The sequence below is a fragment of the Myxine glutinosa genome, chromosome 1, assembly GCF_964187855.1.
Source record: "Myxine glutinosa chromosome 1, kmMyxGlut1.1, whole genome shotgun sequence".
NCBI lineage: Eukaryota > Metazoa > Chordata > Myxini > Myxiniformes > Myxinidae > Myxine > Myxine glutinosa.
This window is the reverse complement of record NC_136261.1, coordinates 396,850,839-396,878,204: the sequence shown is the minus strand read 5'-3', so window position 1 is coordinate 396,878,204 and position 27,366 is coordinate 396,850,839. Positions and strand designations below refer to the sequence as shown.

Here is a 27,366-nt window from a genome sequence, read left to right as displayed (position 1 = left end):
AAGCCTCATAAAATAGTGGATTGAGGTGATGCCGGTTTGTGTTTCTTTAAAAATGGCAAAGGTACCCAGCATTGCTTGGCAACGCAAGGTCGCTTATTGAAGGGAAAATTCAGAGGGAGAGGAGGAGGGGGGAGAGGAGGGGGAGAGGAGGGGGGAGAGGAGGGGGGAGAGGAGGGGGAGAGGAGGGGGGAGAGGAGGGGGGAGAGGAGGGGGGAGAGGAGGGGGGAGAGGAGGAGGAGGAGGGGGGAGAGGAGGGGGAGGAGGGGGAGGAGGGGGAGGAGGGGGAGAGGAGGGGGAGGAGGGGAGGAGGGGGGGAGAGGAGGGGGAGGAGGGGGGAGAGGAGGGGGAGGAGGGGGGAGAGGAGGGGGAGGAGGGGGGAGAGGAGGGGGAGGAGGGGGGGAGGAGGGGGAGGAGGGGGGGAGGAGGGGGAGGAGGGGGGGAGGAGGGGGGAGAGGAGGGGGAGGAGGGGGGAGAGGAGGGGGAGGAGGGAGAGGAGGGGGAGGAGGGGGAGGAGGGGGAGAGGAGGGGGAGGAGGGGGAGAGGAGGGAGAGGAGGGGGGGAGAGGAGGGGGAGGAGGGGGGAGAGGAGGGGAGGAGGGGGGAGAGGAGGGGGAGGAGGGGGGAGAGGAGGGGGAGGAGGGGGGAGAGGAGGGGAGAGGAGGGGGAGAGGAGGGGAGAGGAGGGGGAGAGGAGGGGAGAGGAGGGGAGAGGAGGGGGGAGAGGAGGGGAGGGGAGAGGAGGGGAGAGGAGGGGAGAGGAGGGGAGAGGAGGGGGGAGAGGAGGGAGAGGAGGGGGGAGGAGGGGGGAGGAGGGGGGAGGAGGGGGGAGAGGAGGGGGGAGAGGAGGGGGGAGGAGGGGGAGAGGAGGGGGGAGGAGGGGGGAGAGGAGGGGGGAGGAGGGGGGGAGGAGGGGGGAGGAGGGGGAGAGGAGGGGAGAGGAGGGGGGAGGAGGGGAGAGGAGGGGAGAGGAGGGGGGAGGAGGGGAGAGGAGGGGGGAGGAGGGAAAAGGATGGGGGAGGGGGAGGAAAAGGATGGGGGAGGGGGAGGGAAAAGGATGGGGGAGGGGGAGGGAAAAGGATGGGGGAGGGGGAGGGAAAAGGATGGGGGAGGGGGAGGGAAAAGGATGGGGGATGGGGGAGGGGGGAGGGAAAAGGATGGGGGAGGGGGGAGGGAAAAGGATGGGGGAGGGGGGAGCAAAAAGGATGGGGATGGGGGAGGGAAAAGGATGGGGGAGGGGGAGGGAAAAGGATGGGGGAGGGGGGAGCAAAAAGGATGGGGATGGGGGAGCAAAAAGGATGGGGGATGGGGGAGCAAAAAGGATGGGGATGGGGAGCAAAAAGGATGGGGGATGGGGGAGGGGGAGAAAAAAAAGGATGGGGGGTGGGTAAGCAAAAAGGATTGGTGAGTAGGAGGGAAAGGATGGGGGAGGAGGAGGCAAAAGGGATGGGGGAGGAGGAGGCAAAAGGGATGGGGTAGGGAATGAGGAAAAGGGTGGGGGAGGAATAATGATGGAGAGGAAAATGTTGGGGAGCAAAAGGATTGGGAGGGAAAGGATGGGGAGGGAAGGGAGAGGAAAGGATGAGGAGGGGAGGAAGGTAAAACGATGGGGAGGGAAAAGTATGGGGGAGGGAAGAGCAAAAAGGATGGGGGAGGGAAGAAGGCAAATGATGGGGGATGAAAGGAGGGGAAATGATGGGGAATGAAAGGAGGGGAAATGATGGGGAGGGTGGATGGAAAAGGATGGGGGAGTGGGAATGATGGGAAAAGGGTGGGGGAGGGAAATGATGGGAGAGGGAAGGAGAGGAAATTATGGGAGAGGGAAGGAGAGGAAATGATGGGGGAGGGAAGGAGGGGAAATGATGGGGGAGGGAAGGAGGGGGAATGATGTGGGAGGGAAAATGATGGGGGAGGGAAGGAGGGAAAATAATTGGGAAGGGAAGGAGGGATAGGATGGGGGAGGGAAGGAGGGAAAAGGATGGGGGAGGGAAGGAGGGAAAATAATGGAGGAGGGAAAAGTATGGTGGAGGGAGGAGCAAAAAGGATGGGGGAGGGAAGAAGGGAAAAATAATGGAGGAGGGGAAATGATGGGGAGGGAAGGATGGAAAAGGATGTGGGAGGGAAAAGGATGGGGGAGGGAAAAGGATTGGAGAGGGAAAAGGATGGGGTGGGAAGGGAGGGGAAATGATGGGGAGGTAATGGAGGGGAAAGGATGGGAGGGAAGGGAGGGGAAATGGTGAGGGAGGGGGAGGGAAAGGGATAGGGGAGGGAAAATGATGGGGGGGAAGTGAAAAGGATGGGGGAGGGGGGAAGTGAAAAGGATGGGGGAGGGAAAAGGATAGGGGAGAGGTGACACGAAAAGGATGGGGTGGGGGGGGGGGGGAGCAAAAAGGCGGAGGAAGCGGGGAGCGAAAAGGATGGGGGAGGAGGGAGCGAAAAGGATGGGGGAGAGGGAGCGAAAAGGATGGAGGAGGGGAGCAAAAAGGATGGGGGAGAGGGAGCGAAAATGATGGGGGAGAGGGAGCGAAAAGGATGGGGAAGGAGGAGCGAAAAGGATGGGAAAGGGGGAGCGAAAAGGATGGGGAAGGGGGAGCGAAAAGGATGGGGTGTGGGGAGCAAAAAGGATTGGGGAGGGAAAGTATGGGGGAGGGGGGAGCGAAAAGGTGGGGGAGGGAAGAAGGGAAAAGGATGTGGGAGGGAATAAGGGAAAATGATGGGGTAGGGAAAATGATGGGGAGGGAAGGAGGGAAAATGATGCATGAGGGAAAAGGATGGGGGAGGGAAAGAGGGAAAATGGTGGGGGGAGCGAAGGAGGGAAAAGGGTGGGGGAGCGAAGGAGGGAAAAGGGTGGGGGAGGGAAAATGATGGGGGAGAGAAGGAGGGGAAATAATGGGGGAGGGAAGGAGGGAAAATGGGGGAGGGAAGGAGGGAAAAGGATGGGGGATGGAAAGTATGGGGGAGGGGAGAGCAAAAAGGATGGGGGAGGGAAGGAGGGAAAAGTATGGGGGAGGGAAAAGGATGTGGGAGGGAAAAGGATGGGGGAGGGAAGGAGGGAGGCAGGAGGAGGAAAGGGGTGAGAAGGTGGAGGGGAGGTGGAACACATGGGGGTGTCGGGGGTTTGTGTGGGAGAGAGGAGAAGGGGGAGGGGAGGAGGAATTTGAAGGAGGGGGAGGGAGGAGGGAATTGGGACCTTACTTAGTTACTTCATGGATGTCGGGATTCCTCCAAATTTCTTCATTTAGTGTTATAAACAGCATTAGTGACTGTTTAAAAAGCTAAGCATACGTGTTTGTGGTGTATAATATTTTTACTTCCTGTAGAATCCGTTGCTCCCACAGAAACGCCATAAAAACTACAAGCTATTTATACATGTTATCACTGCTGGAAAAACGCCTTGGGGAAGTGGGACATTATTAGTATTAATATTGTTTTGTAATAACATTAACAATGCGCGATTATCATTCATTTTGTTATTAAAAGCGTCTTTGGAAAAACGCCACGATAAATCTTCTTGGGAAATACGCCACGATAAAGTTAATTGAACATTTATATACACCTCAACGTGCAACCCCATTGACGGCAATGGCAGGCAAACTCGCTCGGGGGGAGAAAACCCCCTTGGAGAGGGGGGGGGCGGTGGCGGCAAATGAATGCGCTACAACCTTCATTGTGTAACCCTTCATCATCCTGTCAAGTTTTGTTGAGATTGGATAAGTAACTACAGAATGTATTGGCGTCAAAAATTCATCAGACAGACACAAATGGCGTATATACATAGCAAGATATCTCAAAAAGTTATGGACATATTTCGACGATACTTGGTGGACATGTTGTGTGTATGACAGGGATAAATCGATTCAATTTTGGTGAGGATCTGAATTTGGATTGGGATACGATAATTATTTAATTTTTGAAGTGATTCTTTACCATTGATAGGTCGGGCGAAAAGCGATATATGACGTATTTTTTAAAGTTGTGGACGAGTTATGAATAAAGTTGGTGGACGAGTTGGTTAGGTGACAAGAACAAGCCGATTCGATTTTGGTTCAGGTCCGAATCAAGATTGGGCCTGTCAGTGGGATAGAAACCATAAACTGTTCAGCCTGGCAGAGGAATGCGCTCGACTTGAAGGTATGCCCTTTTAGTTATAGATGAAGTCAGCCAATTAACAATGTCCCATCTTCCCGAGGACCCAAAAGACCGAGAGGATCCAGAAGACCCTGAGGACCCTGAGGACCCAAAATATCCTAAATACTCCAAAAGACCCTGAAGACCAAAAAGACCCAATGGAGCCCAAAGACCCAAAAGACCCCGGAGACCTTAAAGACTGAAAATACCCAATGGACCCCAAACAGTGTTGGGTGTGTCTAAATTTAGAAGTTTCGAAATGAATACTGACCAGATTGTCATTGTGTTCCACTTGGAGAAACAATGTTATTTGCCAACTTAGACGAAAATCGGAGTAGATTTAGAACTTGCGCAAATCCCAGGAAGATTTACCACATAGAGCAAAATGAGATATATTGTAATTTTCAAAGTGGAGGTACAAATAACAAACGACCAAACAAATTAAACGCTAAAACATCAAAAAATGACATAAAAGTGAAAGAAGAACATTCAATGATTAATTCCCTTCACTGCTTTTGGGAATTTGCTTCGGTGGTACTCGATCATTTGTAGAACAAATTGCTTCTGCTCCTCATTTTGGATCAGGGCTTCGTTGAAGGACTGCATGAGGGCTACTCCTCTCCGCCAAATCGTTCGTCACTCGTAGGGCGGAAATGTGGCCCAGAAGCTTCTTCAGTGGCCCAGAAGACGTTGAAGGTTCCGGTTCTTTTATTGAGCTCTCTGATGCCGATTCCTCAGACGACGATTCCAGCACTGCAACTTCCGTCGTAACAGCTGTGCTTGCACGGTCATTCCTCACGGTCTGCAGCTGCTGCTGATCTCGCCAACGCTCTCTCCTCTTGCTTTGCAAGTTTGACATCAACGCCCGCCATCGAAACACATCATCATTTTTCATGGTGAACCTTCAAAAACTGCCGATACTCTTTTATCTTGATCATAGTCATGGCCTCTTGGTGAGCGATAACGAAGAGATGATCCAAGGAATCCTTGAAAGCTTCACGCTTTCCCTCTTCGGTCGCCGACTTCCTTGAGATGCCTTTTTTGAGGTTTTGCCATTCCTTGTGAAGACGTCGTAGCTGATCCCAGACATGATTCTTGGCTCTCGTTGGTATCCGCACTCCTTCCCAAATTGGGAGGATCATGGCAACCATTTTTCACGCTGTCATCCAAACTCTGTTTCTTCCGTGTATGAAAATCGAACAACACCTTGAGCACCTCTCCTCGTGAAGGTAGCTTAGTACAACGGAAGTGATCTTTGGTGCCGCCAATCAACCAAATCTCAGTGTTCTTTCTATTTGACTTTGCCATCTCACCTGTGAAATGAAATGGAATAAGCATCATAGACAAGAAGAACCCATAATCATAAACAAGAAGATAGCACAACGGACACAGCGACGTGACACCGTGAATTCCGGTCAGATAAGGAAAAGCACAGGATGCACAACTTTGGTCACGTTGCACAACTCCTAAACGTTCAGCTATCGAGATGTAATTTTGGATATGTAGTTTTTACATGAAGTGGCATGATAATTCGACCTGGCCGATATAAAATATTTTAGTTGAAATTTTCATGTCGTGCCGAAGACGCACCCTACACGGGCAAACACCCAAAATACCCCGAAGACCTAAAAGACCCCAAGACCTAAAAGACTGAAAAGACCCAAAATGACCCCGAAGACCATTAAATACCCTAAGACCCAAGATAACCAATAGACTCTGAAGACCCTTAAAGACCAAGAAGACCCTAAATACTCCAAAGACCCTTAAAGACACAGAAGACCCCAAATATGCAAAATAGCCTGAAGACCCCAAAGACACAAAATATTGAAAAGACCCCAAAGCCCCAAAATACCCCAAAGACCCAAAATACCCCAAATACTTGAAAGACTGGAAAGACCCAATGGACCCAAAAAACAGGGTCCAAAATAACCTGAAGACCCAAAATACCTAAAAGACCCTGAAGACCCAAAAGATCCCGAAGACCTAAAATACTGGAAAGACCCAATGGACCCCAAAGACCCAAAAATACCCTGAAGTCCCAAAAGAACCTGAAGACCCAAAAGACCCTGAACACCCAAAAAAATTCTGAATACCCAAATAAAACCCAAAGACCAAAAATATTCCAAAAACCCTTAATGACCCCAAAGACCCAAAATACCCTGAAGACCACTCAGACCCAAGAGAACCAAAAGACCCTGAAGAACCGAAAGACCCTGAAGACCCAAAATTCCCCAAATATCCTTAAAGACCAAAAAGACCCCAAAGGACCAAAAAGACCCAAAATATTCCAAAGACGCTTAATGACCCTGAAGACCCAAAATACCCTTAAAGACCTGAAGACAACCAAAAGACTCTGAAGACCCCAAAATACCCAAAATACTCCAAGATCCTTAAAGAACAAAAAGACCCCGAAGACCCAGAACACTGAAAAGACATAACCTGAAATACCCTGAAGACCTAAAAGACCCAATGGACCTCAAGGACCCAAAATACTCTGAAGACCAAAAACACCCAAAAGACCACAAAGACCCAAAATACCCCAAATACCCTGAAGACTTAAGACTGAAAAGACCCAATGGACCCCAAAGATGCCGAAGATCCCAAAGACCACAAAGACCCAAAATACCCCAAAGACCCTTGAAGACCCAGAAGACTTAAGACTGAAAAGACTCAATGGACCCTAAAGATGCCGAAGACCCCAAAGACCACCCCCAAAGATCCTTGAAGACCCAAAATACCAAAAAGACCCCAAAGACCCTTAACGACACAAAAGGCCAAAAAGACCCAAATTTCCCCAAATACTGAAAGGACCCTGAAGACCCAAAAGACCCTCAAGACCCAGAAGACTGAAAAGATCCTGAAGTCCCAAAATACCCCGAAAAGGGAAACCAAACACAATTTTTTTTTTCTTCTGAAAAACCATTGGCAATCATTAATCACTGTCAAATTTGAAGGGAAATGTTTTTTTGTCAATCACAAAGTGCCGGAAAAAACCTCAAGACTGTCGATTTGCAAGTTTTCCAGTGACGTCCCATTGCAAACTCAACGTGATCATGCCGGCGATGGTAAATAGAGAAACGGTGCATTGAGAGCTCGGATTCCGTTATGGTGAGGGCGGTGGGGGTGGAGAGGGTGTGGGGTGGTAGTGGCTATTGTTAGATAGGGTGACGGTTGATGGGGGATTGTGAATGGATGGTGGAGTGGGGTGAGGGATGTGGCATGGTCATGGGTATTTTTTACCTAGGGTGATGGTTGAAGGGGGATTGTGGAGGGATGGTGTGGGTTGTTGTAGGTATTCTTAGCTAGGGTGATGGTTGATGGGGGATTGTGAGGGGATGGTGGAGGGAAGGGGTGTGGGGTTGTCGTGGGTATGGTTAGCTAGGGTGATTGTGGATTGTGAGGGGATGGTGGAGGGGAGGGGTGTGGTGTGGTCATGGGTATTGTTAGCTAGGGTGATGGTTGATGGGTTTTTTTTTTTCAGGAAAATCGAGATGCCTCAAAACCAAGGCCACCTAAGTTGAACATAAATCAGCATGAGCAATATTACCATAGGAAATCAGCAAGAAATCAAAGTCAAAGCAGTTGCGTCAGCAGAAAAGATCCGATGGTAGAAAAATGTGTTGCACGCTTGGAACAAGATCGCCGGAGGGTCGCCAGTAGGGCCGGTATTCTGCTAGCGGTGTATAATATATGAAATAGTGTTGGCGACGTATTCACAACAGCAATTATGACACGACTTAAAAATCATTCTATCTTTATTGGTTTGTCACATGGTGTCCCTGATGCGTAAGGAATACAAAATGCTAAGAAAGAACTTTGAAATTAGTCATTTATCAACTGAGTTTTGAGACTTCTCCATGATGGCTAAACCTGGGGCCTACACAATTAATACCATTGTGGAAATTAACTCAAAATTGTTGATTTCAGTCTGTATTTCTGATAATAAACATAGCAATATGGGATATCCCTTTGTTCTTGACATCATAGTAAGGCAGGACTCTGTCCCCAAATAATGCATGTCCTGGCAGTAGAAAGAGTAAATCAGTTTAAATTCAGTGTAAATCAATGTAATTACTAATTACTATACATCGAAAAGAATATGTGGAATTGGCCCCAGAAGATAAAGACGTTGTCACATATCTCTCTGAAACCCCTCGTCTCCCCACAGCACGTGTTGAAGAATGCCTTCCTATCAAATATCTCTGCCACTTACACCATAATACGGCCTAGTAGGACAATACAATGCATCAGTCAAAGTTGAAATTGGGAGTGGAAAAAGGTAAGCATTGTCTGTATTCTCCCGGTGGTGCAATGCACCAGCGTACCTCGTAGAAATCAACGAACGGGGCTGGAGCAATGCCCCTCGTGATTGCGGTTTCTCAAATTTGACAAAAGGTTTGAAAAAAAAATTCATTGAGGCGATAAACAATAAAAGGTAAGTGGGAATGAATAAGTCCAAAAAAAACTAGGAAAACAGTTTGTCCAAAAGATAAACTCTGGATTTATTAAAATAATGTCGAAACATCAAAATCATAAACATAAAAATTGAACAGACACAAACTGATTAGTTACCAGTGATAAATGTATCAAAAATCATCTTTCAATTTTATGGGAATGATTAAATTCAAGAAACAGAAACTTATACCTTTATATACAAATGTTCAGATTTGCTCCAGTATAAAATGTATATGAAATGTTGATATAATTTTAGTGTCATGTGTCTTCCAGGTAAACGAAATGATTGACCTTTGAAGCAATTGGTACGGCTCAAACCAATAGGGCATACATTATGTTGCAGTGTCTTCCGTATTCACTTCATTACCTCCGCCACCAAAGGTGGATGGAGGTTATGTTTTCACCCCTGTCTGTCTGTTTGTTTGTGAACAAGATATCTCAAAAAGTTGATTCGGATCCGGCTAGTAGAATTTTTAAAGTGATTCTTCACCATTGGGAGATATAGTGTAGGGCGATTAGTAATTTCGTGTTTTTTGTTTGTTAAAATTGATTTAGCAATGGATTCTGCTTCAGAATATTATAGAGATGTAAAAAAAATAGGGTTCCATTTTTTCTTTTACGTCTAATCTATCTATAATTCCAGCAATCTCTGTGTGTCTGTCTGTGTGTCTGTGACCGCTGTTTCTCGACAACTACCGGTCCGATATACTTGAAACTTGCCAGGTATATTGCTGGGGACCCGAGGATGTGCCTTTTCAAGGTTTGAAATTAATCGGACATGTACTTACCGAGCTATGGCGATTTAGCCGTTCGCCGTTCGCTTTGCCGTTGCGAATGGACCAAACCATTCATGTAAATAGAGGGGGGGGGGGGTTCTGTGGTCGTTCGCTTTGGCTTTGCGAATGGACCAAACCATTCATGTAAATAGAGGGGGGGGGTTCTGTGGTCGTTCGCTTTGGCTTTGCGAATGGACCAAACCATTCATGTAAATAGAGGGGGGGGGGGTTCTGTGGTCGTTGCGAATGGACCAAACCATTCACATCGAATCATCGAATCACATCGAATGGACCAAACCGTTCGCTTTGGACCAAACCATTGCATGTAAATAGAGGGGGGGGTTCTGTGGTCGTTGCGAATGGACCAAACCATTTCATGTAAATAGAGGGGGGGGGGGATATAATTTTAGATATATATATAGTACGGGCATTGGCAAGGAACGGGCACCCACGTACGGGCAATGCCCTAGTAGGTAGTAATTCGAAGAAATCCAAGATGGCCGCCATAAAATTTGGAAAATACACTTTTGTGCATATCTTTGTATCTAGATATCATATAAACATGAATAATATGTCCTTTTATATGTTTTCAGACCCAAGGAAGCCATATCTGCCATTGTTTTTGCAGAAAAATGCAAGGAAATTAAAATAGTGGGCAATATACCAGCCAAAATGGAGACGGCCGTCGTGAAATCGGATCGTATAATTTCCCAATTAGAATCGATTCAATAAACAATCTTCACTGATAACATTTATTTTGAATACACACACACGCACACGCACACACACACGCACACACATACACACACACCTAAACATAAACGATGAATGAACATAAACGATCACATAAACGAATGCCTCATTCATCCTCATCCATATCTATCACACGCGGTTCATTGATGTTTGCTTTGTTGTTACAACTGTAACCCACACACCCACAAACTTCAGTACAAGGAATATTGTTATTGCGACAGCTACATCATCCCATACACCCTTTCTTGCACCCACAGTTCACGAGATTCATTATTGCTTCTGGGGCTGGAGGATTCAGGCATCGACTTGGGGCATAAACCCCATCATCCGAAAGTAACTGCCAACCATACTCGACAGGTGATGGAAGGGACGGATGGCTTTCTGCTGCCTTTCTCCATATCATTGCGATATAATGTGCTCGCTGAACGTGTAACTTTAGCGAACCAGTGGTAGGTGGAAGACTCTCTCCCTCAGCAGCACGGTTGGAGAATAAGAACCAGCGAAGCTCGTTTACTTTCGTGTGAACTTTAGACTTGTACAGCAGACAGACGAAGCGTTCCAGCTGGGAACACACTTCTGGTGACGGATCAGTTTGTCCCAAAGACTCCAGAGCCTCCCATATCTTGTTGTCACATGTCATGAAGACCTTAAAGCACCAGTCCTTGCTCCTGCCAGCGAACCTTCCAGACATGTCACTTCCCGTGAATGCGTGGAATCCAAGTATTGCAGACGCACGTTTCTCTCCTAGCATGCCATGAATAGGTTGGACTACAATGCTCCTCCTCAACTTTCCCTTCCCAGTGAGAAACCTCGTAGCAGGTGGTAGATCGTGAAATCTCTGAATCAGTAGGAGGAAGATATCGGTATCTGGCGAATCAATGATAACTTCTGCATCTTTGTCGACTGTGAGAGCATGCAGAATTAAGAGTGTATCGGCCTCTTCTTGGCTGTGCGTGAGTAGACTGTCTGGAACTTCAGTGTTGCCCGTGGTCTTAGTTCCTGATGTCACCATGAACTTCTTCAACTTGTTTGGATGAGCCTTGCTGTAAGATAGACACTTCACAGCCAAGTACTCTGTAAGCTCTGCCTTGGTCTTCACATTGGAAAGGAAATCTTTGAGTGAAATCTTCTGGATCAATGTACTATCCCTGACGTGATAGTATGTTGATTTCCCCTTTGTCCTCTTTAGGCGCATTTTGTCTTTCAGTGAGTTATCGATGTATCGGTCGAATACCAACCTCACGTCATCATAATGCACGGCAATATTTTCGAGGCGTTCAATGAACGATTGAGCAAAGTCACTGCATGTAATCATTTGTTCTGTTTTGGAGATCCCGTTAACAAGAGCCATGCCATCAATGATTATCACTCTATGACGAGAAGTAGTCTCGTTTTCATTGATCACTCCTGATCTTGTGGTTGTGTCTGGGTTTTGGCTGATCTGAGAGGGTTCCTGCAAATTTTGGCTTGAGATTTCATAGTCAGTTGATGGGTCATTAGTTTCTTCCCCAGCGTGTGCTGCTGCATCATTCAAAGCGACAATTCCCGCGTCTTGATGCGCATTGATTTCTGTCGAAATAGGTTCTCCTGGTGGATCATGTACATCCTGCTCTTCAGGCTCAGCCAGATGCTCAAGTTGACGAAGGATTTTTGCCTTGTCGTATGCCAACAAGAGGGATCCATCAGATGCAAATAAAGAACGTGGAACGATGCCAAATTCATAGGTGCCAATATTCTTTCAGGTCGAGCTCTGGTCGGCTCCGTGAGATAACGATGAACCTCTGCAACAATCCTCGCTCTTCTTTGACTTTGATCAGCTTGTCGCCCGATCTCACTTCTGTTGTGGCATTCGAACTCTTGAATGTTCGAAGTTTTCTTTTCGTCATTTTGTCCCACACAGAAAGTTTTCCCTCAGCTAAACGATCTGTGGCAAATTGCTGGAACATCTGTTGTCCGATCTCGTCGCGCTCTAAGATGTCGCTGGACACTTTTTCATTCATGACTTCTTTGGTGAGCAGGTTGTAGACCTCGTCTACTTCCTCTTCCATAAATGGATCGCCATGTTCACGGAACACCCTAGAAAGCTTGGAGGCATGGCTCATCACCCGGGAAAGCTTTCCCCCCGTGATTTCGTGGTGTTGTTTTCTGCTCTGGTTTTCACCAAGACCATATCCCTCCGCAAACTCGTGCAGTGACTTTGACAGCTCAGGTGCAATGAGGAAGAACTTGTCAAGCGCCTTCTCATTTTGAGTTATCCCTACGATTCCTCCAATCACCTTCAGTGTACGGTTTTCTTGCTCAATGCCATGGTCTGGGGCTATTGATGTGAAGCCTGCCAATCCTTTTGTCACACAGAAGTTCCCTTTCATGAATTCCCTCCACAGTTCTGGGTGCTGCTTTTCAGTCTCCTGCATTGTTGAAATGTAGAGAGGGAGCAACCGAGCATAGTTTAGATGATCGTGAGCGAAGAAGTACTTCGTGAGAGACTCGATGCTCTCCATATGCAGCAGCAGATCACGTTGTCTTGTACTTCTAATGAACAGAAGGATAGTCTCAAACTGTTTCATGTAGTTCAGGATGAAGCGCTGTATCTTGTTTGTGCTGACCTCAAATTGTTCCAGTTTTTTGGTCATATCTCTGGACTCCATCATGGCCAATGTTTTTTTGAGAATGTCGCATAGATTCTTCTCTGGCTCCATGCTCCCGCTGATGTCTCTCTGATATGCCTCTCCCAGACGAACAGATGACTCGTTCAGATAGGCCCTTTCTTCAGGTTCCATTGCCAGGAATCTCTGGAAGTACAGGTTGTACAAAGCGATCAGTGTTACCATGTGTGCCTCCAGAGCTCGATACAAGTGCCTCCCATTTAGTATTTGGCTCACTGTGGTTGGCGAGAAAAGTCCAGCCTCGACCCATGCCTGATCAATTCCTCTCCCTTCCACGTATTTTCCTAATGCAGCTAAGGCCCAAAACACAACATGTAGCTCACCAGGTCGGAAGAGGAATTGCTTCCTGATGTCCTCGCGTTCCACCCACAGCTTCATCGCCAGGTCGTATAGCTGCAAATCGAGAGTCATGACTGTGATTGCCTCACTCCCCATAACACGAGTTGTGATGTTGTGAGCTATCAGACCCGTGTACAGTGTATCATAGTCTGTAGGAGGCGACCTTATCAACGGAGGAACGAGAGCAACATTGGTCTTCTCACTGGACGAAGATAGCAAGGAATTGAAGGCTCCCCACGTCCCCGGAGCTGTGAGTTTGACGTCAACTTCTCCTTCTTCCTCGAAGTTCAGGCATCCAATCATCCAGGTCATATCGGTTTTCTTGTTCTTGTCTGTCTCGGGTTTTGATGTGAGCAGCTTGCAGTCGCTCTTTCTCTTCTCGGGTGCTGGCTTCTTGCAGGTCAACGTTTTACAGCCAACTGCATCATGTATCGTTTGAGCTTTTGATGACCGGTCAAGTTCAATTGGTGGTATCATGGGTGATTTCTCCGGTGATACAGGCTGGTAGATCGCAATTGCTGTACCATGAAGGGTATTCATCCCGCAAGGAGTTGACTCTAGAAAATCGATGTTGTCCATGGCAAACCAGACGAACGTGTCCTGAACCAACCATGGTGGTAGACAGATGCCTCCGGTGGACTCCATTTGCTTCAGTACGGAGTTGGCAATGCTGGTCTCAATCTCCATGACCTTTTTGTAGGAGATGGCGAGGTCCAGATGTGCAAGTTTCTCTACAAGCGCCTTGGATCGTGTGTTTTTGTGTATGTCGAGAGCTAAGCCCACACTCAATGGAGTTTCAAATCGTTGTTTGAATGATCCATCCTCGCTTCTTGGTTCGTACGATACCTGTCGGTCAGATTTATAAGCACCGACAAAGTGCTGCGCCAACAATGATGCACTCACACCAATGGAGTCCTCCCTGTTGCTATTTCCTACTTTCCTTGTTCCCATGACTGCATGCTTGCAGAAGATGTTGAGCATCGGGGGTGGCTTGTAATCAGCAAAGGTTCCATTAAATTTCCATGCTGGGGAAGATGCGATGTCTTTCCTCAATATTTTCGCAGCTCGCAAAAGTACTTTAAAATCGTCTTTGATGCTGTCTGCTGTAATTGTGCTTGATATCATGTGGTCTTTGAGCTTTGTGGAAAGAATCTGCTCTGGCTTTGTTTTGTTTGAGGGCCGGCTGAAATGAACATCGGCAATGTTGTCTAGGATCAATTGTTTCAGGTATGGCTTATAACTATGGTTGTCTGAGACCGGAAAGTCGTGCTCCTTAAGTAAATTGACATAGGTTACATGAATTTCATTCATATTCAGCACAGCATTTTCAGTAGTATCATTCAACGCAGTTTCAACAATTTCAATGAGTTCAAGGTCTGATAACACCTGACCAAAGTTAACATTGGTTGTTTCTGTTTGTTTTTCCGTCTTAACTATAGCACGTTTGGCCTTAACTAAACATGGTAAATGATATTTCATGTCCTCAGCCATTGCTTGCAATGGGTCAGGCGAACTTATGGCACTGTTCAGTCTCACTTTCAGATTGTCATTACTTGTTTCTTGGCCAATGTTTCTGATCTGGAGTCCCATGTTCTTTGTTGACACATTGTGTAGTTCACTTCCTCTGTCTTCCTGGCATATGACACATCTGAGCGCGTCAAATGTCTGTTCTCGGGAACACCTTCTGGATGTTGACGTGCTTTCCCCTAGATCACTAGAACTTGGTCGTCCTCTCTTTTTCAGTCGGATTTCTGCGGCACTGCCTGATGTTGTTCCTTTCTCAAACCTAGCCTTTGCTCGATCAATGTGCATCTTATTGGTAACATCTTTGTAACAAGCTTTATGGTAGCGGAGACCTTTTGCGAGCAATTCTTCAGCAGAGGAATATTGCAAACGTCTATTCAATGATGCAAACTTTGTTTCACCATACGTGTACTGTTCCTCAGCACCTGCCATTAGTTTCTCGACAGAGGAGAGTTTTGGTTTCGTTACAAAGGTTGTATAGTCAGTTTGCCCTATGGCCATTTGGCATACAAAACAAAGTCCGAAATCTACTGACTTCTCAATCTTCCTGGGTGGTGAGTCACTCATCTTGAAGGTAGGTGTAATTTTCTAGACACTCTTGAACTGTCGTCGGTCCTGCAAAGATAGATACTACTATTCAGATTCACATTTCGTCAACACAGTCAAAACCAGACCTTAACTAGATGGTGGAAACTTAATTAACCGATTTCATGCCGGCCGACCCCACTTTGGCTGGTATATGTCCACTATTTTATTTTCCTTGCATTTTTCTGTAAAAACAATGGCAGAAATGGCTTCCTTGGGTCTGAAAACATATAAAAGGACATATTATTCATGTTTATATGATATCTAGATACAAAGATATGCACAAAAGTGTATTTTCCAAATTTTATGGCGGCCATCTTGGATTTCTTCGAATTACTACCTATTAGACGTAAAAGAAAAAATGGAACCCTATTTTTTTTACATCTCTATAATATTCTGAAGCAGAATCCATTGCTAAATCAATTTTAACAAACAAAAAACACAAACAATATTGTTATGACATATGGGCCTGCACTAATAGGGCCAAAAACGATACATAGCAGGATATCTCAAAAAGTTGTGGACAGATTTGGACGAATCTTGTTGGAGAGGTTGTATGTATGACAAGGACGATTCGATTTTGGTGAACATCTGAACATTGATTCGGATATGAGAATTATTTAATTTTTTTGAGTGATTCTTCACCATTGGGAGAAAGCGCTAAAACCAACATATAGCAGGATATCTCAAAAAGTTATGAATGGATTTGGACAAAACTTTGTGGAGAGGTTGTGTGTGTGACGAGGAAGAATCGATTCCATTTTGGTGAAGATCTGAATGTGAATTCGGATATGATAGTTATTTAATTTTTAAAGAGATTCTTCGCCATTGCGAGATAGGGCCAAAAACGACACATAGCAGGATGCCTCAAAAAAATTTTGTGGATGGATTTAGACTAAACTTGATGGACAGGTTGTTTGTGTGACAAGGACAAATAGATTAGATTTTGGTGAAGATCTGATTATGGATTCGGATATGAGAATTATTTAAATGATTCTTCACCATTGGGAGATGGAGCCAAAAACTATATATAGCAGAATTTCGCAAAATGTTGTGGACGGATGATTTTGATTAAATGTGATTCTGTATTGTGATTTTCTGGTCTACTCTGGGATACAAAACGTAAACTGTTCACCTGGCGGAGGTGTGCTCTCTACTGAGTGCCGTTCTTGGTGAATTGTGTGCTGGAATCTGGGAATGACGCATGATATTCACGTTAGAAAAACTCACAAATTATTTACCAGGGCCTGTTAGGCGTTGTGTAGTAAAGTAAGATCATCCATTTATTTCCTGTGTAACCTGTGACATATTTGGTGGCCCTTTTCTACCCCGAGGTATTTGTATGATGCTTCGCTCTCTTGCTCCTGTGTTGTTGTTTTCACATAGCTTTTTATGTTGTCCTTTTTTTGTTGTTTGTGTCGTACAAATATGCATTTGGCACATTTGTCGAGCACAAATTCCATTTGAATGTACCAATTTTTCGTCGTTCAGTGCAGAAAGCTTAAATGCATCCACATACAGTATATGTCAGTAAATGGCATATTCTGTTGGATGTATCCATGTTCTTGCTTGTTAATGAGATTACTCAGTGGGTCCAGAGGCAGACAAGACAGAAGACTGGAAAGGCTGTCACCCTGGAAGATCCCATGACATATCTTCACTCCTGGTATTTCGATCTTTCCTTCTGAGTGCTGTAATATCAATGAGGTATTCCAGAGCTCCATTGCTTTCTCCATCAGTTTGATTGTTTGGAGGTTGATTTGTACATTTGCATGGACTTTTCACATTTTGTTGTGTTACAGCCTGAATTGAAAATGTATTAAATTGACATTTTTTTGTCACTGATCCACACATGATACCCCCATAATGTCGAAGTGGAATATTTTTTTTTGGCATTTTCACAAATTACTCAAAAATGAAAAGCCAAAATATCTCATTTACAAAGTATTCAACCCCCTGAGTCAATACTTCGTAGAAGCGTCTTTGGCAGCGATTACAGCTTCGAGGGTTCTTGGATATCATCTGTATCAACCAACACATCTGGATTTGGGGAGTTTCTCCCATTCTTCCCTGCAGATTTCCTCAAGCTCTGTCAAGTTGGATGGGGAGCATCAGTGAACAGCAATCTTCAAGTCTTTCCACAGATTCTCAATAGGATTCAAGTCTTGGCTTTGGCTGGGCCACTCAAGGACTTTCATGTTCTTGTTCTGAAGACATTCCTGTGTTGCTTTGGTTGTATGCCTTGGGTCATTGTTCTGTTGGAACGTAATTCTTCACCGCAGTCTAAGGTCTTTTGCACTCTGAAGCAGGTTCTCCTCAAGGATTTGCCTGCATTTGGCTGCATTAATTGTTCCCTCCATCCTCACAAGTCTCTCCATCCCTGCTGCTGAAAAGCATCCCAAGAGCATGATGCTGCCACCACCATGCTTCACGGTAGGGATGGTGTTGGATGGGTGAAGAGCTGTGCTCGGTTTCTGCCAGACCTAGTACTTTGCATTCAGACCAAAGAGTTCAATTTTCATCTTATCAGACCATAGTATCTTTTGCCTCATTCTCTCCGAGTCTTTCACATGCCTTTTTGCAAACTCCGCGCATGCTGTCATGTGCCTTTTTCTCAGAAGTAGCTTCTGTCTGGCCACTCTCACATAGAGCATGGATTTGTGAAGTGCTGCAGAGACTCTTGTCCTTCCGGCAGGTTCTCCCATCTCAGCCAATACTTATTGCCTCCAGACATTTTAGCTTTTCATTTTAAATTAATTTGTAAAGATTTCTCAAACTAAAATTCCACTTTGCCATTATGGGGTATTATTTGTCGATCATGGACAAAAAAAATCTCCATTTAATCCATTTTAAATTCAAGCTGTAACAACAAAATGTGAAAAAGTCAAGGGGTGCGAATACTTTCTGAAGGCACTGTACCTTACAAGAATGTGGAACACTCTCAAAAGCTTTTTTTTGTTGAATGTGGGACAATTTGGTCTTTCAAAATGTACAGTTTACGAGTATGGTCTTGTTCAGTGATCGGCGGTCTTTTGTTTCATAGCATCCTCTCTTACATCCCTTCTGCTCAGCCTTGAGGGCTCTTTCTTGTTCGGTGGTTTTAAAAATATTTTCTGTGACGATTTGTATGTTGTTGGTGGACATAATATTAGCCTATATTTGGGTTTCTTCAGATTTTGGGATGAGGATTCATCTTCTGATTTTACCTTCTGTGAGCCATTCATCCATTGCCTTTTCCTCTTGAATAAGTTTGTTGAATGCTCATGCATAGTGTTTGCACATCTAGTTGCTGTAGCCCAAAGTTTGGCATTTTTCTTCGTCAATTATCACTCTGGGCAATTCCTCTACATGTTTTTTTCCGACTTTCAGATCCATTATGCCTTCTTATTGTTTTCTCTTCGGTCTTCACAAAGTATTTACCAGAATTTTTCTTGCTTGTCTTTTTCAGTGGAGAATGGACACTTTCTGATTCCATTTTCCTGAGTTCCCGGTATAATATGTTCAGGCTTTTCACTCAGCTGGTTTTGTTTTCTTCTGTCGTTGGCCTCGTGGTAGTTTTTATTTTCCCTGCTATGATTTATATTTTGAGTTTGTTTTGGGCACCCATTAACTCCAGGTCTTTCTCTTAGATTTTGTATTTGTTTTTATTTTTAGAATCCTTCTCTTTAGGTTTGAGCATCAGTTTCCTTTATCAGCCTGCACTCACAAAGTGAAAAGTGGAGTTAAACAATCAGTTCTGTACGTACATGTCTGCATTTTAAAAATTCATTTTGTCGGCAACCATTGGTCCGATTGACACGAACGTTTCACCAAAGTATGCGTCTACTCCCGTACATTTTTAGCGATAATTATGACGTCATAGGTCACATGGTACAGGCACGATCTTGGAAAAAGCGAAAAACTTTGAACCTCTATATCACCGAAACCACTCTATTGAAAGAATTTAAACCTGGCTCATTGTAAAGAACTCCACATGGAAAATAAGTGTTGTTAATGATGACGTCATTGGTGCCTTCATTATGACGCCATAATTTGACAAGTACAATGCTTGGTCTGATCAGTTTGAAATTTATTGAGCATGATCTACACAACAATTATATTGGAGAATGTAAATTTATGATGTCATCGGTCATGTGGTCTGGCAGCCATATTTGATCAAAGAAAAAGAAAAACCTTAAAAAAAGAAGAGGTGGCTCGCACAAAGTCGACGGCTGGGGTGAGTATTCCATGAATACCATTAGTTTGCTCACCAAATCTTTGGCTTTGTTTTTGAGGCTTGTTTTTTTGGGACACAAGATTTAGAGGCAAACACAGAGTTGAGGAAGAGAGTATCAAAGGAGGAGAGTTGAATTGTTCAATTTGTCCCGTTTCCTTTCTCAGTTGTTCTCTGTCTCTCAAGTCTCTTTCCCTGGTGGCATTTGGTTTCTGTTCATGGGGCTTGGCCTAGTTTTATTGCGGTGTTGTTTGCCTTTAATTTTTTCTTCAACGAGCAGTGCCACTGCAAAGCACACATTACTGATTTTTTTAAAGGATTATTATTTTTGAATCACTTTTCCGTGCGCTCGGTTTGTTCTCCTCACTAGTATTTTTGTTGTTTTCTTTTCAATGCAATCATGGTCAGAAAGTGGCATCAGTCTCACCTCCTCCATTTTGTTGGCCAACTATTCTTCTCGTCTAATCATCATCCTTATCTTCCTCCTCTTCTTCCTCATTATTATCTACTGTTCTTGCTCTTATCCCTTCTGTCTTTGTAGGTGTCATCTGGTAAAGAGTAGCAGGTTGGATTTGTTCTCTCTCCAGGGGTGGGTCTGCATCATTTCCTTCTGTTATACTCCAGTGCTGCTGTTGGGTTTCCAGTGTTGAGCAGTGGTCTGAGTTGCCGTCATGAGAAGACAAGTGTCCTAGTTCCTCTTGCGAGATTGCACTCACTCCTGTCCCTCCACTTACTGTGCAGCTCCATCGCAGTCTGTTGGATGTTCCTTCTCTTTGAAAGTTTGTACTGTGGGACTTTCATTGCAAGCGTATGTCATATCTGTCCATTGTGGCATTGCTGGAAGTCTCCATTTATTGGTGACCACTCACTTCGTATTGCCACTTCATCTTGCACCTCTCTGTTTCTTCCTCTCTTTGGTTATTGTTGCTTCGATTGAATTTAACGTTATTTTACCAACATGAATTTTATAATCGGTGTTTTGCGAATACCCGCTACCAAGAGTTAGCACTCACTTCTTATGCCCTCTTATCTGAGTAATTCATAGCACACAGAAACGTCAATTTTAGTCTAACCCTTAAGAGGATGCAAGACTATCACAATGCCCATGTCTGTGTGTCTACATATTTTCACTTTAAAAAAGTTTTCTCTGCAACCACTTAGCCGATCGATGCAAAACTTGCGAAATCGATGCGAAAAGCAAATAAAGCATACAGACCAAGCAGAAAGATCGAAAAGCATAAAGATCGATGCGAAAAGCATATGAGCGACTCCCCATGGATAATATTTTCTTGCTAACTCTGATGCCATAGGTCACATGGTATGGCAGCCATATTGGATTAAAGGAAACAATTTGGACATCATTTTCTCCGCAACCGCTCAACAAAAAAAATTGAAATTTGGCATATGCTATTAACTCCCAATGGGTTATATAGGGTGGGAGCGATGATGTCATTGGCGAAGTGGTATTCCATCCATCTCTCCTGTATGTATTTTTTGATGTCGAGATAAAGTTGATGGTTGATTAAACGCCTTGTTACACACAGAACACTCGTAGCACTTCTTCCCCACATGTATTATCTGATGTCGATATAAATTTGATGAACGATTAAAAGCCTTGTTGCAAACAGAACACTTATGGGGCCTTTCTCCAGTGTGTGATTTTTGGTGTTGAGATAAATGTGATGAGTGATTAAACGCCTTGCTGCACACAGAACACTTGAAGGGCTTCTCGCCCGTGTGTATTCTTTGATGTTGAGATAAATTTGATAAACGATTAAACACCTTGTTGCACACAGAACACTTGTAGGGCTTCTTCCCCATATGAATTATGTTATGTCTGTGTAAATTTGATGAACGATTAAACGCCTTGTTGCAAACAGAACACTTGTAGGCCTTCTCTCCCGTGTGCAATCTTTGATGTTGTGACAAATGTGACAAATGATTAAACGCCTTGTTACACACCAAACACTTGTAGGGCTTCTCGCCCGTGTGTATTCTTTGATGATCAGATAAATTTGATGAACGATTGAACTTCTTGCTGCACACAGAACACTTGTAGGGCTTCTCTCCCGTGTGTATTCTATTATGTTGAGACAACTTTGCTGGACAAGGAAACACCTTGTTGCACACAGAGCATTTGTAGGGCTTCTTCCCCATATGTATTATTTTATGTCTATGTAAATTTGATGAACAATTAAACATCTTGCTGCACACAGAACACTTGAAGAACTTCTCTCTCATGTGCAATCGTTGATGTTGAGACAAATGCGAGGAATGATTAAACACCTTGTTGCACAGCAAACATTTGTAGGGCTTCGCTCCTGTGTGTATTCTTTGATGATCAGATAAATTTGATGAACGGTTAAACTTCTTGCTGCACACAGAACACTTGTAGGGCCTCTCTCCCGTGTGTATTCTATCATGTTGAGACAACTTTGCTGGACAAGGAAATACCTTGCTGCACAAAGAACACTTGTAACGATTTTTTCCCAAGTGAATTCTTAGATTATTCCGTGTGTAGTAAGTTGCATGCCTTTTCAAAGCTGATGAACAGGAGAATGCCTTTGCACAAACGGTGCAAGTGTATGGGCGCACTCCAGTGTGACTCCGCTTGTGAATCTTCAACTTTGACGAGTCGTTTAATCCGTTACCGCACACGCTGGAGGTCGGTGGCATTTTTCTTGTATTGCAGACACATGCTCCCTTTCCAATGTGAAAACGATGAGGATGATTTTTCATACCTGAAGAAAAGGAGAACATTTTTACACAAACCTTGGGAATATATGGGTTCTCTCCTGTGTGGATGCACATATGAATTTTCAATTTTGACGGGTCAATGATATCCCTAACAACACATGGTGCAGGTATATAGTCTCTTTTGTGCGCTTCCGAGTGTAGTTCACCCGTATGCTTTTGTAACAGGTACTACAAGAACAATTGGTGCATTTGTACGTTTTGTTCCTGGAAACTCGGCGGTGCCTCTTCCTGTCTTTTAGCTCTTATACGAGCCTCGACTAAGTGTCAAAAAAAGATGATGCGGGAGCATGAGATGCAGATAATTCACTTACCAATCTGTATCAACAATATAATACAGTCTGTCTGTCCAGTGTCCATTCAGGGAGGGGCTTCAAAAACAAATCACCATTTTGTTTGCTCTGAAGGCCTCAGAAGCCTCTTTTGTTGGGCTCTTGCTTTCTGATTCCCTCACAGCTTTTCTCAACTCCAATTTACCATCCGATTTCATTTTCCATAGTTGCTGAGATGGTTTAAGACTCGGTTGCAAAAAACCGGAAGAAAATTGGACGAAAGTTAACGTTTTTAGACAAAAATGCATTTTGAATGAAATGAAGGCCTGTAATATAAAGCCGATTCCATCTCCCTCACAGCTTTATTTTGACTCCAATTCACCATCTGATTTCATTTTTCATAGTCGCTAATGGAGTGCAGGGTGGAGAGAAGTGAGGGAAGAGGAGTGAGGGATTGAAGAGGAAAGTGAGGGAAGAAGAGTGAGGGAAGAGGAGTGAGGGAAGAGGAGTGAGGGATTGGAGAGGCAAGCGAGGGAAGAGGAGTGAGGGATTGGAGAGGAGAGTGAGGGATTGGAGAGGAGAGGAGAGTGAGGGAAGAGGCATGAAGGATTGGAGAGGAGAGGAGAGTGAGGGGTGAGGAGTGGAGAGGGGTGAGGAGTGGATATGAACAGAGTGAGGGAGTGAGGGAGTGAGGGAGTGAGGGCAGAGAGGAGTGAGGAAGAGAGGAGCAAGGTAATGGAGAGAAGTGAGGAGTGAAGAGGAGTAAGGGTGGAAGGTGAAGGGAAAAGGAGCAAGGTATTGGAGAGGAGTGAGAGCTGCAGATGAGTGAGCTATGCAGATGAGTGAGGGGTGGAGATGAGTGAGGGGTGGAGATGAGTGAGGGGCGGAGAGGAGTGAGGGGCAGAGAGGAGTGAGGGGAAAGAGTAAGGGGAAAGAGTAAGGGGAAAGAGTAAGGGGAAAGAGTGAGGAGGAAAGAGTGAGGGGGCAAGGAAGTGAGGGGGAGGAGAGTGAGGGGGGAGAGAGGGGGAAAGAGTGAGGGGGAAAGAGTGAGGGGAAAGAGTGAGAGGGGAAAGAGTGAGAGGGGAAAGAGTGGGAGGGGAAAGAGTGAGAGGGGAAAGAGTAAGAGGGGAAGGAGTGAGAGGGGAAAGAATGAGAGGAGAAAGAATGAGAGGGGAAAGAGTGAGAGGGGAAAGAGTGAGAGGGGAAAGAGTGAGAGGGGAAAGAGTGAGAGGGGAAAGAGTGAGAGGGGAAGGAGTGAGAGGGGAAAGAATGAGGGGAAAGAGTGAGAGGGGAAAGAGTGAGAGGGGAAAGAGTGAGAGGGGAAAGAGTGAGAGGGGAAAGAGTGAGAGGGGAAAGAGTGAGAGGGGAAAGAGTGAGAGGGGAAAGTGTGAAAGGGGAAAGAGTGAGAGGGGAAAGAGTGAGAGGGGAAAGAGTGAGAGGGGAAAGAGTGAGAGGGGAAAGAGTGAGGAGGAAAGAGTGAGGAGGAAAGAGTGAGGAGGAAAGAGTGAGGAGGAAAGAGTGAGGGGAGAGTGGCTAGGTATTGGAGCAGAATGAAAAATGGAGAGGAGTGAGGAGTGGAGAGGAGTGATGGGTGAAGAGGAGTGTGGAGTGCAGAGGAGTGTGGAGTGGAGAGTAGTGAGGGGTGGAGAGGAGTGAGTGAGAGAGGCATGAGAGAGAGAGAAGTGAGAGCGAGAGAGAGAGAGAGAGGAGTGAGAGAGAGGAGTGAGAGAGGAGTGATGGGTGGGCAGACTGAGGGGGTAGAGTGAGGGGAAGAGTGAGGGGAGAAAGAGTGAGGGGCAAGAGTGAGAAGGAGAGGAGCAAGGTATTGGAGAGGAGTGAAGGGGGAGAAGAGTAAGAGGGAAAGAGTGAGGGGGGCGAAAGAGTGAGAGGGGAAAGAGTGAGAGGGGAAAGAGTGAGAGGGGAAAGAGTGAGAGAGAGGAAAGAGTGAGAGGGGAAAGAGTGAGAGGGGAAAGAGTGAGAGGGGAAAGAGTGAGAGGGGGGAAAGAGTGAGGAGGAAAGAGTGAGGAGGAAAGAGTGAGGGGCGAGGGGCTAGGTATTGGAGCAGAATGAAAAATGGAGAGGAGTGAGGAGTGGAGAGGAGTGTGGAGTGGAGAGGAGTGAGGAGTGGAGAGGAGTGAGTGAGAGAGGAGTGATGGGTGGGACGAGTGAGGAGGGTAGAGTGAGGGGAAGAGTGAGAAGGGAAAGAGTGAGGGGAGAAAGAGTGAGGGGCAAGAGTGAGAAGGAGTGGAGTGATTGGTGGAGAGGAGTGAAGGGGGGAGAAGAGTAAGGGGGAAAGAAAGCGTGAGGGGACGAAAGAGTGAGAGGCGAAAGAGTGAGAGGCGAAAGAGTGAGAGGCGAAAGAGTGAGAGGGGAAAGAGTGAGAGGGGAAGGAAAGAGGGGAAAGAGTGAGAGGGGAAAGAGTGAGAGGGGAAAGAGTGAGAGGGGAAAGAGTGAGAGGGGAAAGAGTGAGAGGGGAAAGAGTGAGAGGGGAAAGAGTGAGAGGGGAAAAAGTGAGAGGGGAAAGAGTGAGAGGGGAAAGAGTGAGAGGGGAAGGAGTGAGAGGGGAAAGAGTGAGAGGGGAAAGAGTAAGAGGGGAAGGAGTGAGAGGGGAAAGAATGAGAGGGGGAAGAGTGAGAGGGGAAAGAGTGAGAGGGGAAAGAGTGAGAGGGGAAAGAGTGAGAGGGGAAAGAGTGAGAGGGGAAAGAGTGGGAGGGGAAAGAGTGAGAGGGGAAAGAGTAAGAGGGGAAGGAGTGAGAGGGGAAAGAATGAGAGGGGAAAGAATGAGAGGGGAAAGAATGAGGGGAAAGAGTGAGAGGGGAAAGAGTAAAAGGGGAAAGAGTGAGAGGGGAAAGAGTGAGAGGGGAAAGTGTGAAAGGGGAAAGAGTGAGAGGGGAAAGAGTGAGAGGGGAAAGAGTGAGAGGGGAAAGAGTGAGGAGGAAAGAGTGAGGAGGAAAGAGTGAGGAGGAAAGAGTGAGGGGAGAGGGGCTAGGTATTGGAGCAGAATGAAAAATGGAGAGGAGTGAGGAGTGGAGAGGAGTGATGGGTGAAGAGGAGTGTGGAGTGCAGAGGAGTGTGGAGTGGAGAGTAGTGAGGGGTGGAGAGGAGTGAGTGAGAGAGGCGTGAGAGAGAGAGAAGTGAGAGCGAGAGAGAGAGAGAGAGAGAGAGGAGTGAGAGAGAGGAGTGAGAGAGGAGTGATGGGTGGGCAGACTGAGGGGGTAGAGTGAGGGGAAGAGTGAGGGGAGAAAGAGTGAGGGGCAAGAGTGAGAAGGAGAGGAGCAAGGTATTGGAGAGGAGTGAAGGGGGAGAAGAGTAAGAGGGAAAGAGTGAGGGGGGCGAAAGAGTGAGAGGGGAAAGAGTGAGAGGGGAAAGAGTGAGAGGGGAAAGAGTGAAAGGGGAAAGAGTGAGAGGGGAAAGAGTGACAGGGGAAAGAGTGAGAGGGGAAAGAGTGAGAGAGGAAAGAGTGAGAGGGGAAAGAGTGAGAGGGGAAAGAGTGAGAGGGGAAAGAGTGAGAGGGGAAAGAGTGAGGAGGAAAGAGTGAGGAGGAAAGAGTGAGGGGAGAGGGGCTAGGTATTGGAGCAGAATGAAAAATGGAGAGGAGTGAGGAGTGGAGAGGAGTGTGGAGTGGAGAGGAGTGAGTGAGAGAGGAGTGAGGAGTGGAGAGGAGTGAGTGAGAGAGGAGTGATGGGTGGGAAGAGTGAGGAGGGTAGAGTGAGGGGAGCGTGAGAAGGGAAAGAGGGAGGGGAGAAAGAGTGAGGGGAGGGGAAAGAGTGAGAGGGGAAAGAGTGAGAGGGGAAAGAGTGAGAGGGAAAAGAGTGAGAGGGGAAAGAGTGAGAGGGGAAAGAGTGAGAGGGGAAAGAGTGAGAGGGGAAAGAGTGAGAGGGGAAAGAGTGACAGGGGAAAGAGTGAGAGGGGAAAGAGTGAGAGGGGAAAGAGTGAGAGGGGAAAGAGTGAGAGAGAGGAAAGAGTGAGAGGGGAAAGAGTGAGAGGGGAAAGAGTGAGAGGGGAAAGAGTGAGAGGGGAAAGAGTGAGAGGGGAAAGAGTGAGAGGGGGGAAAGAGTGAGGAGGAAAGAGTGAGGGGCGAGGGGCTAGGTATTGGAGCAGAATGAAAAATGGAGAGGAGTGAGGAGTGGAGAGGAGTGTGGAGTGGAGAGGAGTGAGGAGTGGAGAGGAGTGAGTGAGAGAGGAGTGATGGGTGGGACGAGTGAGGAGGGTAGAGTGAGGGGAAGAGTGAGAAGGGAAAGAGTGAGGGGAGAAAGAGTGAGGGGCAAGAGTGAGAAGGAGTGGAGTGATTGGTGGAGAGGAGTGAAGGGGGAGAAGAGTAAGGGGGAAAGAAAGAGTGAGGGGACGAAAGAGTGAGAGGCGAAAGAGTGAGAGGCGAAAGAGTGAGAGGCGAAAGAGTGAGAGGGGAAAGAGTGAGAGGGGAAGGAAAGAGGGGAAAGAGTGAGAGGGGAAAGAGTGAGAGGGGAAAGAGTGAGAGGGGAAAGAGTGAGAGGGGAAAGAGTGAGAGGGGAAAGAGTGAGAGGGGAAAAAGTGAGAGGGGAAAGAGTGAGAGGGGAAAGAGTGAGAGGGGAAGGAGTGAGAGGGGAAAGAGTGAGAGGGGAAAGAGTGAGCGGGGAATGAGTGAGGGGAGAAAGAGTGAGGGGAAAGAGTGAGGAGGGAAAGAGTGAGGGGGAAGAGTGAGGGGGGAAGAGTGAGGAGGGAAGAGTGAGGGGGGAAGAGTGAGGGGGGAAGAGTGAGGGAGGAAGAGTGAGGGGAAAAGAGTGATGAGGGAAAGAGTGAGGAGGGAAAGAGTGAGGAGGGAAAGTGTGAGGGGAGAGAAGCGAGCAGTGGAGAGGGGAGAGGAGCGAGCAGTGGAGAGGCGCGAGGAGTTGAGAGGAGCGAGGCGTGGAGAGGAGTGGGGGTGGAG

General features: G+C 46.3%; 1 protein-coding gene across 1 annotated transcript in view; it reads right to left on the bottom strand.

Annotated features, from left to right (window-relative positions):
- The window catches only part of LOC137416862 (uncharacterized), a 67,058-nt gene that overhangs the window by 15,993 nt on the left and 23,699 nt on the right, over positions 1–27,366 (bottom strand). Inside the window, exon 2 of the mRNA XM_068102530.2 lies at positions 20,915–22,175. Coding sequence (XP_067958631.2) covers positions 20,915–22,175 — 1,261 coding nt within the window. The remainder of the gene's footprint in view (positions 1–20,914; positions 22,176–27,366) is intronic.